Source organism: Marmota marmota, unplaced genomic scaffold (assembly GCF_001458135.2).
Source record: "Marmota marmota marmota unplaced genomic scaffold, marMar, whole genome shotgun sequence".
Lineage (NCBI taxonomy): Eukaryota > Metazoa > Chordata > Mammalia > Rodentia > Sciuridae > Marmota > Marmota marmota.
The window spans coordinates 4,311,178-4,330,402 of NW_026000082.1; the positions used below are offsets into that span (position 1 = coordinate 4,311,178).

General features: G+C 31.5%; 1 protein-coding gene across 1 annotated transcript in view; it reads left to right on the forward strand.

The window, feature by feature from the left end:
• Dock7 (dedicator of cytokinesis 7) overlaps nt 1-19,225 on the forward strand; it is a 181,412-nt gene that overhangs the window by 12,627 nt on the left and 149,560 nt on the right. The window contains exons 9-13 of the mRNA XM_048816301.1: nt 7,390-7,470; nt 8,155-8,320; nt 12,661-12,803; nt 16,823-16,916; nt 17,946-18,108. Coding sequence (XP_048672258.1) covers nt 7,390-7,470; nt 8,155-8,320; nt 12,661-12,803; nt 16,823-16,916; nt 17,946-18,108 — 647 coding nt within the window. The remainder of the gene's footprint in view (nt 1-7,389; nt 7,471-8,154; nt 8,321-12,660; nt 12,804-16,822; nt 16,917-17,945; nt 18,109-19,225) is intronic.

Sequence of the window (19,225 nt, forward strand, 5' to 3'; positions counted from 1 at the left end):
CCCCCCCCCACCCCCCCCACCCCCAAAATCCAAACACTAATAAATGTTGGAGAGGATGTGGAGATAAAGAAACATTTCTACACTATTGGTGGGATTGTAAATTAGTATAGTCACTATGGGAATCAATGTGGAGGTTACTTAAAAGATTAGTCATGGAACCACCCTATGACCCAGCTATGCCACTCCTTGGTATTTATCCTAAAGAATTAAAGTCATTAGGGAGGAAAAGGGGAAATACTGGGGACTGAATTAGACAAAATTATATTCCATACCCTTATAATTATGTCAAAATGAATCCCAATGTATATAATTAAAAAGAATCAACAAAAAGGGGAAAAAAGAATTAAAGTCATCAAATTATAGTGATACCCACGCATACCCATGTATTTAAAAAATTTTTTTTTCCAGTTGTAGTTGGACACAATACCTTTGTTTAATTTATTTATTTTTATATGGTGCCTAGAATCAAACCCAGTGCCTCACACATGCTAGCGAGCACTGTACTGCTAAGCCACAACCCATCCCTCATACCCATGTTTATAGCATCACAATTCACAATAGCTAAACTATGGAACCAGCCTAGGTGTCCATCAGTGGATGCATGGATAAAGAAAATGTGGTGTGTATATACACAATGGAGTTTTATTCAGCCATAAAGAAGAATGAAATTATGTCATTTTCAGGAAAATGGATGCAACTTGAGACCATTCTGTTAAGTGAAATAAGCCAAACTCAGAAGGTCAGGGGTTGTAGGGAGGAAAAAAGGAAAGGAAAAGTGTGTGTGTGTGTGTGTGTGTGTGTGTGTGTGTGTCGGGGGTGGGCTCAGTTCTAGTGAAAATCAAAGGGAGATTAGAAGAGGAAAGGGATCAGTGGGTGAGGTGGGTGAAGAGTGATGGAGACATATTGGCTAAATTATATTGTTATATTGTGTGCATGTATGAATACATAGTAACGAATGCTATCATTATGTACAACTATAATGCACCAATTAAAACTGTGAAAAGAGAGGCAAAATGGAGTAGATTTGATTTTATAGTCTTGAGTCCAAAGTCCACAGGAAAGCATACTGGAAACTCAGGCAGGGTTTCCAGGTTTAAAGAGAATTTCTTATTTGGGAAAACTCTCTTTGCTTGCAAGCCCTTCAACTGCTTAGATGAGACCACCCACACAATAAACTGCTTTACTTTCAGTCTCCTGCTTTAAATGTTAATCAACTTCTTAAAAAAAGCCTTCATAGCAACATTTAGATTGTGTTTGACCAAACAACTGAGAGTCATACCTTAGCCAAATTGGCACATAAAATTAACCATCACAAGAGCCATACTATAGTTTTGTCAGTTTCTAAATCATATTAATATTGAAAGCTAAATCATGTCAAGGAGCATTATGATTTGAGTGTCAGCTGATTAAGAAAAAGAGTTACAAATTCTGAAGTTACTAAGCTACTTAGCTTTGTGTAACTTAAAGAATAATTTACTTTAACTTGACCTTGACTTGAGAGTAGCCTAAAATATATTCCTTAATCACTTTATCTTTATTTATATAAAATTATCATAAAAAGGTAATGAATTTTATAATAAGGTTATGAAATGGATTTTCATGAAATGAATTCTTTTTACCCACAGGAATAATGTCCTAATTTGTGGGTATATTCCTATGAATTCAGGTTAAAATAAATTTTAGTTAAATGAACAGTACTGCAAGTAAAGATTTATATTATATAAAAAATATAATATATATAGTTATTTTACATGCTAAAAGTTAGCTGGTAATATAGAGATAGATAGTGGTTGAAATATTGGTTGCTGGAAAATGAGATTAGTGACAAGATTTGTTGTCATAGGAATGAATGGTTTACATAGGAATAAGAATAAAAAAAATTGTATGTAAATGTACAATATAAGGAAATAAGGACTTAAATCATTGTACATTCATGTGATGTAATACTATGTCCATTAAAACCACAATTTTGAAGAACTTTTAATGTTACAGAAATGTATAATGAAATAATATTAATGAAAAATCAGTATGGTACAAATATAGAGTATAATCTTGTGTGTCTAAAGATTTTTCTCTAATTGCAGGAAAAAAAACACCAAGTGAAATTATTATTTAAATTTTAAAGGAAATGTATTTAGGAGATTTTCTTTTTCATTTATGACTCATCAGGGTGTTTTTTGTTTCTTGAGAGAAATATTACCCTGGCATTTGTATTGGATGGTTACTGCTGTACAAGAACAAAGAGACAGTGCTCCAGTGGGTACCACAATAAACATTTGTACAGTTCATGGATCTGAGTTGTCTGCTGGTCAGCTAGGCTGTACTCTTTCCAGGTGGAAAGAATTAAAAAGAATTAAAGTCATTACACTGTAGTGATACCCATGCATCAATGTCTGTAGATTGGCTGAGAGTTTGATGATTTGGCTGGTGGTGTTTTTTGGATGTCTTCTTTTCCAGCAAGATATTCTGGCTAGACTCAGTTGCATAAGCACTTTTCAAGTCTTTGGTTACATGGGGCCTGCTGACATTCCATTGACCAAAAGCAGGTCACATAACAACATGAGCTCGAGGAATTGGGATATATACTTGGTCTCATTATAAGGAGAAACTGCAGTGTCATATAGCAAAAGGAAGGAAAAAAGGGTGAAGAATTGGGACTATTAGTGGAGTTTGTTTCTGTCTAGGATATTGAGGTTTGGGTCAGCCAGAATTATTGGCCCCTTGCTTATTTTTATGTTCCTTCTTTAGTACAGTTATTTTCTGACAAATATGTGAAGGGATTACACCACTATGTTTGGGTTTTTTTTCTTATGTACACTTTCCATTTTGGTGAACAAAAAAATATAAAACATATTGAAAGAAAACCACAAATAGACAAACAAAAACTTGGATTACAGTAAGGAAATTTTCATAATGTTCACTTAAAATTATTTAATTAACTAACTAACTAATTATTTAAATAACTAATTAATTAATTATTTGAAGACATAATTATAGGAGTTATAAATATATAACTTAATTAATTATCTCCAAATGAATACACTTTGTGACCAGCCAGCCAGGTTTAGAAATAAAACATTGGCAGAATCTCAGGAACCATCCTGTGACCTAGTCTATTTACTGCTTCCTCCTTTTTCCAAAGCTTGAGGACTGTTATTAATGGGACCAAAATGTGATTAGTCCATGTTGTTGTATGCAACAGTTTTAAAATTAATTTTTATTACTTTGTAATATTTTATGGTCTATATATATCACAATGTATCCATTTTATTGGTGATGGTCATTTTGGATCATTTAAGTTTTTATCTTCTATTGGTGAGTCTGTGAATATTTTCAGTCTATGAAAATAGATAGTTTTACTAATTTCTAATTAGTGTATTCCTAGGAGTAGAAGGGCTGAGTCATAGGATGTTTGTATATCAGCTTTGGTAGATGCTGCCAAACAAGTTTCCAAAGTCTCTTTGATAATTATGTTCCTACCAACAATGAATATGAGTTTGAGTTATTTAACTTGATATTTATCAATTTTAATTGAAATACAAAGTACATTGAGCCCTGAATAGTATACATATTTGAGGTAAATAGTATGATGATTCTTACACATGTATTCATCAGTATAATCGCTGTTGAGCCTAAGTTATGTACCGTCATCATCCTGGAGGGTTCTCTTGTTTCTTTCTAGTGAGTAGCCCGTACTTCCAACAGATAACTTGTATTTTGACTTCTTTCACTGTCATTTAGCTTTTCCTTTTATTCTTCTACATGATTTTTGGTACAAATATGTTGCATTTCTATTGGGAATATTGTTATGTTACTTGAACATCATGTATTTATATCTTTAGTTTTATTAGAAAACAGCTAGTTTCCTAGCATGGTTTGTTCAAAGTATAGTCCCATCAGCAGTGTTTCAGAATTTTAGTTGCTCCAATTCCTTCTTATTACATGCTGTAATCAGACTGTGCTATTGTATTTACAAGTTTTTATTTTTTTTAACCTGAAAAATTCTATTGGGGGAAAGGGAGACATTTTAGAGCAATATGGTCAGTAGTAACTATTATATTAGCCACTTGTGAGTTGTAATTTTTAAATTGGGATTTTGCATATTGATATATTAACTGGAAATAAATTAATGACTGACTGCTTTTAAAAACATTTTTAATTGTGAAAAATTACACATAACATAAAATTTATCATGTTAACAATTTTTTAGTATGTGGGTCAGTATTAACTGTTTTCACATTGTTGTGATACCATCTCTAGAAGTTTTTTGTTGTGCAAAAGTGAAACTCTATACTCACTAAATGACTCCCTGTTAGATGCTCTTCCCCAGCCCCTGCCAACCTTATTTTACTTTCTGTTTTTATGAATTTGACTACTCTAGCTACCTCTTATAAGTGGAATCATGCAGTATTTGTCTTTTTTGTGACTGGCTTATTTCTCTTAACATGATGTTTTCAAGGTTCCTGTAGGTTGTAATGTATGTTAGGATTTCCTTCCTTTTTGAATAATTTTTCATTGTAAATGTATATGAAAAAAAATATATATATTGCATTCTAATCCATTCTCCACTTTGATAGACACTTTGCTTCTTCTGTATGGCTATAGTGACTAACACCTTTATGAATATTGATATATAATTATCTGTTTGAGGCCTTTCAATTCTTTTGAATCTGTACCTGGAAATAAAATTACTTTATAAATTCTATTTTTAATTTTTTGAGGAAACTCCATACTCTTTTTCATAGTGACTTTACCATTTTACATTCCTGCTAATAGTGCATAAGTGTTTCACTTTCTTCTCATCCTCACTCACACTTATTTTCTGTTGTTAGCTACCATCCTGATGGATGTGAGATGATAATTTCATTGTGATTTGCATCTCTCTAATGTGTGATGTTGAGCATATTTCCACATGTTTGTTGGCCATTTGTGTAAATTCTTTGGAAAAATATCTATTCAAGTCCTTTGCCTGTAGGTTAATCAAGTTTTTGTTGTTGAATTGTAGGAGTTTTTTTTATATATATATTGTTGAAATTAACTTCATGTCAGATGTACGCTGTGCAGATATTTTCTCTCATTTTGTACATTGCCTTTTTGTTCTGTTTATTTTGTCCTTTGATATAGTAAATGTAAGTTTCAGTGTTGTCCAATTTATCTACCTACTTGTATTGTTTGTGCTTTTTGTGTCATATTTTAAGAAATCATTTGCAAGTCCAGGGTTATGAAGTTTCCCCCTATGTTTTATTATAGGGACTTTATGGCTTAAAGTCCTTTTTTTTGCTACCAGGGATTGAACCCAGAGTTCAATCCAGTCATTTTTTTAAGGGCTGAGCCATACCCCCAGCCTTTTTTAAGTTTTTATTTTAAGACAGAGTCTTGGTAAGTTGCTGAGGCTGGCTTTGAAGTTGCAGTTCTCCTTCCTTAGCCTTCCAAGCCACTGGGATTATAGATGTGCGCCATCATGCCTGGCATGATTTTAAGTCTGATTTAAGTCTTTGATCCATTTGACTTAATTTTTTGTTATTGCTTTTGTACTACTTGATAGAAACTCCTTAAGTAGAAGAGAATTTGTTTTATCTATATAGGTGTAAGTGAAAGGGTGGGGTTGTTAAATACCCAGTACGTTATTGAGAAAATATATTGTACAAATATATCAACTCATTTTCTACTATGAAAAACAGGTTTCCTTCAAAATGCCCATAACTGTGTCAGGGTAAATTCCACACTGTTTCTTTTATGAGGCCATATAGTATCTGGCAACTGACAAAACTTACTGAATTCATTACACTTTATTTTCTATTACACTAAGTTTTCAAAAGCACATTCACTCCCCATTCATATAGAGTGTGACATGTATATATCCATTTTATTGAGGTATTTTTCTCTAACTTGCTTTATATGACAAAGTCATTGCGGATTTTCTTTTTTTGTTGTTAGTTTTATATTAGTACATAATAACAGTGGGATTCATTGTGATGTATTTGTACATGCACATAGCATAATTTGGCATTTTGACTTAATTTTGGTGTAAGGTAGTCATGGTGTAAGGTAAGGGTTGTTTTATTCTTTGCATTTGGATATCCAGCTTTCCACAATATTTGTTGAAAAAAATTATCTTTTTTTCTGTTGAGTGGTCTTGGCACTGTTATCTAAAATCATTTGACCATATATATGAAGTTTATATCTGAACTTTATTTTATTTCATTGTCTGTATGTCTGTCTTTATTCTAGTACCATACTGTTTTGATTACTCTAGTTTTGCAATAAATTTTCACATCTGGAAATGTGAGACCTTCAACTTTTTTTTTTAATTTTTCACTTGAGGGTGTTTTTTTTTTTATGATTCGGATCCTTTTGAGATTCTTTCTGAATATTAAGATGGGTTTTTCTATTTCTGCAAAAAAACTCATTGGAATTTTGATAGAGATTTAATTAATAATAGATTACTTTGGATATTATTGGCATCCTAATATTATTAAGTCTTTCAGTGCATGGACATGGGATATCTTTCCATTTATTTGTGTCTACTTTCATTTAACTATGTAAATATTTTAGTTTCTTTTTTATGTTTACTCCTAAATATTTTATTCTTTTTAATGTTGTTATAAATGTAATTGTTTTCTTAATTTTCTTTTGCAATTCCTCATTGTTAATGTGTCATTTTGGTAACCTGCAATTTGTTGAATTTACTTATTAGTTTTGATAGTTTTTTTTTTTTTTTTTTTTTTTTTTTGTGGGAGGTGGAATCTGTGAGAGTTTGGTACATAAAAGATTATGTCAGGGCTGGGGCTGTGGCTTAGCGGTAGCATACTTGCCTGGCATGTGTGAGGCACTGGGTTTGATTCTTGGCATTGCATATAAATAAATAAATACAATAAAGGTCCATCTACAACTAAAAATATATTTTAAAAAAAGATCATGTCATCTGCAAAGATCATTTTAATTTTTACTTTCCAGTTCAGATACCTTTTATTCATTTTCTTAACTAATTGCTCTGGCTTTGACTTTCAGCATTATGTTGAGTAGAACAGGCAAGCCATGGACATATTTGTTTTGTTCTTGGGTTTAGAGGAAAAGCTTTCAGTCTTTCACCATTGGTTACAATGTTAGTTGTGAGTTTTTCATATACTGCCTTTATTATGTTGAGGTTCTTTCCTTGTATTCCTAGTTTGTTGAATGTTTCTATCAGGAAAGGATGTTAACTTTTATCTACTTTTCTGTATCTGCTTTTTATCTGCTTTTTCTGTATTAATTGAAATGATCATATATATTTTCTGCCTTCATTTTGTTAATGCATTGATTTTTTTTGTATATTGAACCATCCTTGCATTTTTTAGACTTTTTTTTTTTTTTAAAGCTTAATTAATCTTTACATTTTCCCTTTTACAGCTAGAAAAAGTCCTACAGCAAGGAGACATTGGAGAGTGTGCAGAACCATATATGATTTTCAAAGAAGCAGATGCCACCAAGGTAGAATGACATTTCCCCTTCACATTATTACTGTTGTTAATTTGGGACAGTAAATACAAAGTATATTAAAGAATTTCACTATTATGTCATTTTTGTTGTTGTTGTTATCCTACTTCCTTTTTTCCTTTTTTGGGGATCACGGTGACTGGGAATTTAATCCAGGGGTGCTTACCCACTGAGCTGTATTCCCAGCCTTTTTTATTTACTTTTTAAAATTTTGAGACAGGGCCTCGCTAAGTTGCTAAAGCTGGTCTCAAACTTGCTGTTTCCTGCCTCATCCTTTCAAGTTGCTGGGATTTCAGGTGTGTGCCACTACTCCCAGTTCTTCCTTTTTATTTCCCTTTATTTCTCTTTCCATCTCTTTCCAGCCCTAATTTCTAAGGTAAGATACTGTCTATCCTATATCCTATAGGAAAAGAGTATGTTAGGGAGGTTTTCAGTCAGACCATTGGTTAGCTCTTGCAGGCCACCTTAATATTTGTTTCAGGGGATATCTTTGTAGAAAGAATTGAGATTGTTGAGTGGTTAAGATAATGCATTGTTACTTGATCTCTGAAAAGTATAAATTGCCTTTCTTATCTTTGTTGAAAATTTAAAACTCTTAACCTACCCCTTTATATAGTATTAAATAACATCTAATTGATTTCTTTCAAGCTTAATAATGTTTGAAGTTCTTTTTTGCAGAATAAGGAAAAATTGGAGAAGCTGAAAAGTCAGGCTGATCAGTTTTGCCAAAGACTTGGGAAGTATCGCATGCCTTTTGCTTGGACTGCCATTCATTTGATGAATATTGTTAGCAGTGCTGGGAGTTTAGAAAGAGATTCTACAGAAGTAGAAATCAGTACTGGAGGTAAGCATGTTTTATATAAAATATTTCTAAATGTATAATTATTTTTTCTTATATAGTCTTATTTATATACTGCACAGTGTGGCATAGAAATAATTTTTTTCTTCTTTTTCATTTAACACTTTTATTGAAGTATAATTTGAATATCATACAATTCACCTATTTAAAGAGTATAATACAGTGGTTTTTGTTATATTCACAGTGTTCTGCAACCATCACCACAATCTAATTTTGAAACACTTTTTTACCCATTAGCAGGTACTCCTCATTCTCCTCTAATTCCCAAACCCAGCTGTAAATAACCACTAATACACTTTCTGTCTTTAAGGATTTTTCTATGCCAGGCATTTCATACACAAGCAGTTTTACAATATGAGTTCTTTTGTGGCTAGCTTCTTTTACTTAGCGTGTTTTCATAAGGTTCATCCCATTTGTAGCATGTATCACTGCCTTTTTTTCATTGCCATGATAATTCATTGTATTAATGTACTATATTTGGCTTATCTGTTTATCATTTGATGGCCATATGGGTTGTTTCCACTTTTTGATTATTTTGAATAAATGCTGTAATGACCATTCATATATAAGCTTTTGTGTGGACATATATTTTTATTTCTCTTAAATATATAGCTAGTTGTATGATAATTCTGTTTAACCTTTTGGGGATTTACCATATTATTTTCCAATGTGACTTCACTTTCAAACATCTTGCTATCAATTTATGAAAGTTCCAATTTTTCCAAAATCTTTGCCAGTACTTAGTTATCTGTTCTTTGATTATAACCAACCAGCCAAGCTCAGGTGAAGTGTTATCTCATCATGGTTTAGATTTGCCTTTCCCTGATAACTAATGATACTAAGCATCATTTTGTGTGTATTGGCTTTTTGTGTGTCTTCTTTGAAGATTATAGATTATTATCCTTTGTCCATTTTTTAATGGCTTTGTTGTCTTTTTGTTATTTAATTAATGCCTTATTTTTAAATGTGATTTTTATCTTCTTGTCTTTGAGTTGTTAGAGTTCTTTACATGTACTGGATACAAATCCCATATCTAATGTATGATTTGAAAATATTTTCTCTTATTTTGGATTCTCTTTTCTTGGTGGTATTATTTACAGTACAGAAGTTTTGAATTTTGGTGAAGTCCAGTTTTTCTATTTATTTTTGTCACTGTGATTTTGGTGTTGTGTCTAAGAAACTGATACCTAACCCAAGATTAAGACAATTTACTGTTAGGTTTTATTATAACATTTTTGTAGTTTTAGCTCTTACATTTAGGGTTATGATCAGTTTTAAGTTAAAATTTATATACAATACAAGATCAGGGTCCAACTTTATTATTTTTTTATTTGTCCATACACCATTTGTTGAAAAGGCTATTAAAATAACCCATTGAATAGTCTTAGCATGCTTGTCAAAAATCTATTGATTATAGATTGTAGGTTTATTTCTGGGCTCTTAATTCCATTCCACTGATCTAGATGTCTAACCTTATTCCGATACTATACTGTATTACTTTAGCTTTTAGCAAATTATGAAATTGAGAAAACTGGGCCTCTAACTTTGTTAGCTTTTCTCAAGATTATTTTGGCTATTTTGGATTCCTTGTATTTTTATATGAAAGTTTGGATTAGTTGTCAATTTCTGTAGAAAGACTGCTAGAATTTTGATAGGGCTTGCATTGAATCTATAGATCAATTTATAAATTATTGTCATCTTAATGATATTAAGTCTTTGACTCCAAGAACATGGGATGTTTTCCCCCATTTATTTAAATCTGTTAGTTTTTTTTTTTTTAGCAATGTTGTGTAGTTTTCAGTATATCTTTTGCCCTTGTTACATTTATACCCAAGTATTTCATTGCATTTTGATACTATTTTAAATGGAATTATCATCTTGATTTAGATTTCAGAATGACCATTTTTAGTGTATAAAAACATACTTGACTTTTGCACATTGATCTTGTACTATGAAACATTTTTTAAATTTGTTAATTCTAATTGTTATTGTTTGTTTTCTCTAGATTCCTTGGGATTTTCTATATATAAAATTAAGACATTTGAAAATAAAAATAGGTTTACTTTTCTAATCTGTATGCATTTTAAAATTTTTCTTTTCTAATTGTCTTAACTAGAATCTCCAAACAAAGATAAGTAGAAGTGGCAAGAGTGGATATCCTTGTTTCACTCCTGATCTTAGGATGTATTCATTCTGTCTTTTACAAACATCAAGCACTGTGTTTGCTATAGGATTTTCTTTTCACTCTCTCTCTCTCTCCCTCTCCCTCTCCTTCTCCTTTTCTCTCTCCCTCTCCCTCTTCTTTCTCTTCTCCCTCCTTTGGTGATGGGGATTGATCCCAGGATAAGCATATGCTCTATCACTTAGCTAAATCCCAGACTGTAGTAGGATTTTGGCAGATTTGCTTTAGTCGGTTGAGGAAGTTCCCTTTTATTCCTAATTTTTTTTTTAGTGCTTTTATCATGAAAGATGATTGAATTTTATCTAATGTTTTTTTCTGCCTCTTGAAATGATTTTTATGTTTTGCCCTGTTGCATTGATTGATTATTTTTTGGATGTTAAATTAACTTTAAATTCCTGGGAAAGTCCTGTCTGGTCATGGCATATAATCTTTTCCATGTGTTTGCTAGTTATTGTGTTCAGGCATTTTGCATCTTTATTCATATGGTTTACTTTGTAGGTGTGTAGTTTTTCTTTCTTGTGATACCTCTGTCTGGTTTTGGTGTCAGGGTAATACTGGCCTGATAGAATGGGGTAGGAAGTGTTCCTTCTGTGTTTTGGAAGAGTTCTTGGATGATTGTTATTAGTTCTTTCAAAGATTGGAAGAATTCCAGTAAAGCTTTCTTGACCTGGTCTTTTCTTGTGGTAAGTTCTTCTATACTAATTAGACCTCTTCACTTGTTTTAGTTTTCTCTTTTATCTTGAGTCAGATTTATTAGTACCTTGTATCTTTCTGGAAATTTGTACATTTCATGTAAGTTTGAATTATTATCTAAGTATTGGCCTATACTTGTTTATAATATTGATATATATATTTCTTTTAACCTGTAGATTCAGTAGTAATACTGCTCTTCAATTTATGACATTAGTATAGTAAGCTTTTCCATTTTTCTTCATTAATTTAGCTGAAGGTTTGTGAATGTTTTCTTTTTGAAGAAATAATTTTTGGTTTTATTGATTTTTCTCTGTTGTTTTCTCTAGTTTCTATTTCATCAGTTTCTACTCCGATATTGTCTTTTCTGTATCCAGCTCTCTTTGGTCTTAGTTTCTCTTTGCTAGTTCCTTGAAGTATGAGATTATGTTACTGATTCGAAATATTTCTTTTTAATATAGGCATTTTTTAGCTATACATTTTCCTCTGAGCACTGCTTTCAGTATTCCACTTGTTTTATTTTTATTTTCATACATCTTACTTTATAATTTCCTGTGTATAATCCCTTCTTTTCCCATTGGCTATTCCCAAGTGCTATTTCACTTCCAATTGTGAATTCCTCACATTTTTTACTATTGATTTATAATTTAATTCCACTGTTTTTAAAAATATTTTTTTTTAGTTGCAGATGGACATAATACCTATATTTTCTTTCTTTATTTTTATGTTGTGCTGAGGATTGAACTTAAGAGCCTCACATATGCTAGGCAAGTGCTCTGTTACTGAGCTATAACCCGAGCCCCAAACTCCACTGTTTTTGGAGGACATATTTTTCATGATTTTGATTCTTTTGGATTTATTGTATCTTATCTTTTGTCTTATTATATGGACTGTTTTGGAGAATGTTTTATAAGTGCTTAAAGAATATGTCATTCTTTCTTACTTAGTAAAGTCTAAAATAAATGTCTCTTTGGTCCAGTTTGTTTATAGTTTTGTTCATATATTCTGTTTCATCATTGATCTTCAATTTGGTTGTTCTGTTTGTTTTAAATAGTAGAATTATCTTATATACACGGGATCTTTTGCACCACAAGGAAAAAGAATTACCTCGTGAAGTTTTTATCTTTCAGTTCTGTTTCAAATTCAAATGCTAAGACTGTATTACCATTATAGGTGACTAAAATTTCCATTTTGGCAAATATGTCATATAAATGAGTAGCTAGCTCCTCCATAGCTGCTTTTTGTAGTATATCTTTGATCATACACATAGCTCCTTGTGTGTTATAGTCTTTTAAAAAGAGAGCCAAAAGATTCAAGAGATTTCTTCCTAATCTCTCTAATATGCTACAATTTTCAATTTTAGTGTATTAGTGGATTCTTCCCTAGGTTTGAAAGCTGCTTTAAATTTAAAATTTTATGAAAATGATTGTCTTATTTTATTTCCCCTTGGTAGAACGAAAAGGGTCCTGGTCAGAAAGGAGGAATTCTAGTATTGTTGGCAGAAGATCACTTGAAAGGACAACAAGTGGAGATGATTCTTGCAACTTGACCAGCTTTCGACCTGCTACTCTTACAGTGACCAATTTTTTTAAGCAGGTATTGTTCTGTCATGTAGGAGTTCTGGGAAGATGTTTGTATATAAATTTCTTTTAGTTTTAGTTCAGGAAAGTAATAATTGTACCATACATGTACATTCTGTGATTCTTAGAATCATGTGTGATTCTAAGAACTTTTTAAATTTTTTAAAAAATACATGACAGCAGTGGAATGCATTACAATCCTTATTACACATAAAAGCACAATTTTTTAGTATTAGAACTTTTATTTATTTATTTATTTTTAATGGTGGTGGTGTGGATTTAACCCAGGGCCTTGAACATGTTAGGCAAGTGCCCTACCTCTGAGCCATATTCCCAGCCTAACTTTAAAGAAAGAATAAAAATTTAAAAAATAATAAGAGTAAAAGCTATAAGAATAAGAAACAATTTATATTCTATTGTTTTATTATTATAGTTATATAAAATTGACTTTAACATTATTAATGCATCAAAATTAATCTTTCATACCTATATCTTATTTCTCATTTGTAATGTATAACTTATCTTAAGCATTGATGATTTATGAATTTCCTTAGAGTGAATGTGTACTTTTCTTTGTCTTCCCCACCCCAATTTTTCTGACCTAGACTACCATAATCTACAGTATGTGGAATAAAACATTTAGACCTGTATAGTTCATTTCTGTGCTAAATTGTAGTCAGTGTTTTAAGAGATGGATTTATATATCCAAGAGTGTTTTTTCTTTAAGGACATTTTCTTTGAAAGCTGTTCCTTCCACTTCAAATCAAATCAGTATTTTTCACAAGCCAATCATGACCCATTAGTGGTATTGGAAACCAGTTTAGAAGTTAATACCCAGCAGAAAAAATAATAGTGTGTTGTGCTTCCTGTGGTTAAATATTGCTTAGGGAGCCATTTTGTGTATATGAGTATATTGGGTTTTGATGTAAAATGGATTATTATATTGCAATCAAGATCAACAAAGTTTGAAAGTTTTTGTCCTAAGTGAGAAGATGAATAGATTCATCTATGAATAGAGAGGAAACTTAGATTGAAGGAAAATGCTAAGAATTATCTCAGACTTCTTCATTTTGAGGTGTTATTTTAAGGAATTCTCTAATTATAATTTGAGAGGACAAGGTCAGAATGTTCATTGAATTGACAGCAATCTACTTGAAGCTCCCTTCTCTGAAACAGGTCAGTGGTATTCATAGGTGACTCCTGTGAGACATTCTAATGGATAAAAAGCAAATGATAAAGTGGTAAGGGTCTTTTTATTATGGACAGTTATAAAAGAAAGCATCAAGAGAAGGCTATAACAGTGTTACCTGAATGAAATGATAGGACAAATACAGGTGGAAACCAGGGCAGTAGATTAATCTGAAACAATAACACAATCTTGGAGATATGATGCTTCTTTCGGTTTCTATTTCAGCTGCTGTGTCACTTCTGCTACTGTTTACATAGCTTTCTTTTTATTTCATCAACCTTCTATATCCTTGAACTGGTGCAGTAAACCAGAATCAATAAGCCATCTACCCCTCTCCTGTTTAGCCAACAGTTATATTTGGAGCATTCATCATGTAACAGACACTATTTTTAAAAATTAAATTTGATTTATTTTAAAATTTGTATATAAAAACAAAAATTATACATATTAATGGGGATAATATGGTATTTCATTATATGTATACAGTGTAATATCTTTAAATGAGGTTAAAAGATTTCTCTCCTCAAACATTTATCTTTTCTTTATTGTGAAAACTTACAATATATACTTCTTTTTGAAATTTGATGTTCACTATTGTTATCTATAATCACCCCACTGAGCAATATAGCACACTGGTAGACACTTGTTTTAAATACTGGTAACTGGAAATTAGCACTAAGTACTTCTGAAAACTTAAATGATTACTAGAAGTGTAGAGCAATAAAAAGGAAAGCATTTGCAATTTGTTTTCTGAAATTCTGTACTAAATCTATTTAGCCATGAGCATGTGCTATTTATTTATAAGTATTTTTATTTTTATTATTATTATTTTTTTTAAAGAGAGAGTGAGAGAGAGAGAGAGAATTTTTTAATATTTATTTTTTAGTTCTCGGCGGACACAACATCTTTGTTTTTGTATGTGGTGCTGAGGATCGAACCCGGGCCGCACGCATGTCAGGGGAGCGTGCTACTGCTTGAGCCACATCCCCAGCCCCTATAAGTATTTTTAAATAGCTAGAAAATTATACATTACACAAATGCAAATTAAGTAAAAAGCAGAGATACAGTTTTAGCAAAGTAGAATTCAAGACATAAATTTCCCTTAAATGAGACACAGTAAGCAGTTTTTCCCCTATTTTATTTTCCCCTATTTTACTATCTACAGTTGGGATGATTTAGTTATCAAGAGTGTTTATATATAAAATGTTTCAAGCCAAAAATTATTAGAAGTATGTTAAGATTTTAAAACAAAGTCAAACTCACACATTTGTTTTAGAGACATTATTCTATACATTGACAGCTTCATGAGTTATTTGTAGTCTCAGGAGTACACAACAGTAAACAAGCAATGATGAGGGGGCAAGTGTCAGCTAGACTACTCCAGCAAACTAGTGTTTGAAGGTTGGCTGGTATCAGCTGATCTAGCCTGACTTCTGCTGGTTATACTGAAATGACTCAGCTTTGTTCCATGGCTCTGAATGTCTGCTCTTATCTTCTAGCAGGTTAGCTTGGTCAGGTTCTCATAGCAGTGCCAGAAATTCAAGAGAGAGAGAGGGCAAGCTAAATTGTGCAAATGCTTTCTAGTTTCTTTTGCACATATTTACTTACTGGCCAAAGGAAGGCACATGGCCAAATCTAGAGGTGGGAATTATGGCACAACCAGCGAAAGGCACAGAAATAGGACATAAATGGTAGAGGCCAGTAATATAATTTTATAGGTTAAGTAAATGGAAGTAATTTAGTCTAGAGATAATCTGAATGTATTATGAATAAGGACTATATTAATTCTGTAGTCAAAAGGAGAGGATTTATTCTTTCAGTAACTATTTTTTAGTAAATGAACCTTTATCTTAGGTAACTGAAAAAACTTTATATATAGTCAAATTCTCCAACCATAACCCAAATAAGAGTAAAAACTGTTTAAAGGTACCAACAAAAAATCTATAACCACTTAGAAATTAAAAATCTCTTCCCAAATAATGAGATAAAAGAAGATCTATTCTGTTCCCAGTTAGAATATAATAATGAACAAATGAAAAATGTCTCTAGGGAAGCTCACAGTAACAAAGTAGTCTTACATAAAATACAGGACAATATACAAATAAGCATATATACAAATAAGAAAATGAAATGTCAAAAGCAGGTGGTTTGGATTAAATACTGACTCTTAGTAAAGGAAAAAAAATCAACCTCGAACTATTTTAATTATAAGAAAAAAAGAAAATATTAACATTAAATTGAAAATTTCATATTATTCAGATTTTTGCCCACTTTTTGTCTCGGATTGAGATAATTTTGGAAGATTTTTTTTTTCTCATAGTCTTAGTATCAGGATAGTTATGCTTTTCCTTAACAGCAGTTTTATTGTTGTTTTTCTTTTATAAAAAAGTTTAACCAATCTGTAGATTTTGCACTTGAGAAATTAGGTAATATAAAGTTGAAAAGACAAATATGAACTCAAGTATAACAAATTTATAAGACTTGTAGATTTTTGCATTTTACATTACATTGCTTATTGATTCTGTTTTATATCTATATTCCTTTTTTTCTTTTCACCTACCTCTAACTTGTATTTGTTTTCTATATTTTATAGTGTTCTCTAGTACTATATAGGTGTAGATAATGGACTATAAGTAAATAAGAAAGATAATGCTATCATAAATCTCAGTAAAATTTGAAAGACCAACAGAAAAGAGAATAAGTTGAGATATTTATACTTATTAATTGAATTTTTCATTCTGACAGCATTATAGAAGAATTTCATGCTAATTAGCAAGCAGTATAAATGTATTTCTGTCTACTATATTTGTTTTACCACGTACTTCTATCTCTATCATTTAAATCAGGAAGGAGACCGTTTAAGTGATGAAGATCTGTATAAATTCCTTGCTGATATGAGAAGGCCATCTTCTGTCTTACGGCGACTGAGACCTATTACAGGTATTTTCAAATATTTGAGTATGTTTGGTTACGACTGTTGTCATCACTAATATATTAGTTACAGTTATGCATTCCTTATTTTCACTTATTTGGCCCATACATATTTCTATGCTCAATAATTGTCAATCTTCTTCACCTTATCAACTATAATGTGTTCTAATGATTTATATGTAGGATTTAGCACCTTTGATAATTTGAGTTCTAAAATGAAAATGATGAGTAATATTCTGGCTTAAAATTATTTTCTAGAGGGAAAAATGTGCACATGGAATGCTAAATATTCAGAACAAACCATTCCAGAGTAAAGCTGTTTTGAAATCTACTAAGCCAAAATAAATAATTTAGCCTTGAACTGTTGGCTTATCACTGTATGTTTTTTTTTTAATTCTTATTGATTTCTTCCATTCATTATTCAGAAAGCATTTGTTAAGTTATATGCATGTATTCAGGTATTAATAATTTCCAAGTTCGAGACTCAATAAAATAAAATGATTTGAAGTCTGAGATGATAGTAATTTGACTTCTGTAGTATTCTTCCCAGACTTTCTGCAAAATAGGATCTCAATTCTTCCCAAATCATTTTTATCATTATTATAGTCAGCTTTCTATAATTGTGACAGATTATTTGAGAAAAATGAACTTAAAAAGGAGGAAAGATTTATTTTGGCTTTTAGTTTCAGAGGTTTTGGTCCATGGTTGATTGGCTTTGTTGCTTTTGGACCTGTTGTGAGGCAGTGCATTATGGCGGGAAACATGTGGTAGAGCAAATCTGCTTACTTCATGGCAACTATAAAGCAAAACCAGAGAAAGTGGCTGGGTCTCAGTATCTTCTTAAGGGTCCCACCCACAGTGACCTAACTTCTTTCACTAAGCGCCACCTCCTAAAGGTTCCACCAATCCCAATAATACCACATGTGGCCATCAACCCTTTAACACAAGAGCCTTTGGGGGACAGTTCAGATCTAAAATATGCCAGTCATTGAATTTTTATTTATTATGATTACATTGTTCTTACATTTTTATATGTAGCTCAGCTGAAGATAGACATTTCTCCTGCACCCGAAAATCCTCATTATTGCCTAACCCCAGAGCTGCTTCAAGTGAAGCTTTATCCCGACAGTAGAGTCAGACCTACCAGAGAAATTTTGGAGTTTCCTGCAAGGGATGTCTATGTTCCAAACACTACTTACAGGTAAGAGATTTTTGGAGACTGCTGAGATAAGGTATTATATATTCTAAAGTATTATATTATATATACTAAAGTAAAGCTAGAAAGAAACTGTCCTAGAAACTTTATAGCTTTGTTACTTATTCCATCTCTCACTGTGATGGAATGTTTTTATATAATGGTTAATAGCTGTTGTGTATTAAGTTGTTACTGTGTACCAGGTAAATTACCTTACATGAATTATCTTATTTAATCCTCATACTTTGTGTATGAGGATTAAATAAGATAATTCATTTTAGAGGTGAATAAACCAAGGGATAGAGGGTTGAAAATATTGCTGAGCACCATACTTTAGTACAGTGGTGGCTGGCATTTGATACCTGGGCTGTTAGGTTAAAACATTTGAACTCCTAACTCATATATTTTCTCAAATGTTTATTATATAACTAATATTATACATGAACCAAATTTACATACTTACATTATTTTCTAACAGTTAGTAAAAAATATGGGTTAGGTGTATTCTACCTAGAGAATACTAGGTACATAGTTGTTGGATATAACTTCTTAGGCAGAATGCTACACAATGTGAGGAGTGTCATTTCCTGATGAATGATGCTCTTTTTGTTTGTGAATTCTGAGATCATGACTCTGTTATTGAGATATCCAACAGGGCAGCTCAGATATGATATTCTGAAACAGAACTTTGAGTTTTCATGCAAGACTTCCCCATCCTAATATATTTTACTACCAGTTACCAAATTCCCGAAGAAAAAAATTTTGAAATCACAGTTTCTCTCTTTTCCTTACCCCAGCATTTATTCAGCCAAGTTATTATAGGCTTTACTTTCAAAATATATCCTGAATCCAATGCTTCTTATCACTTCCACCTTTTAAAAATTTTAGTCTAAGGCACCAGTAGAATAGCACTATCAGGTAGAAATACAATGGGAACCACATTTGTAATTTAAGATTCTATAGTTGCTACATTAAAAAAAGAATCAAGTGAAATTAATTTTAATTATGTTGTTTAACTTAGTGTATAAAAAATATTATTGCTTTCACTTCAACATGTAATAAATGTAAAAAGTTGGTATTTTACTTTTCTCTTCTAGTAAAATTTTTGAAATCCAGTGTATAT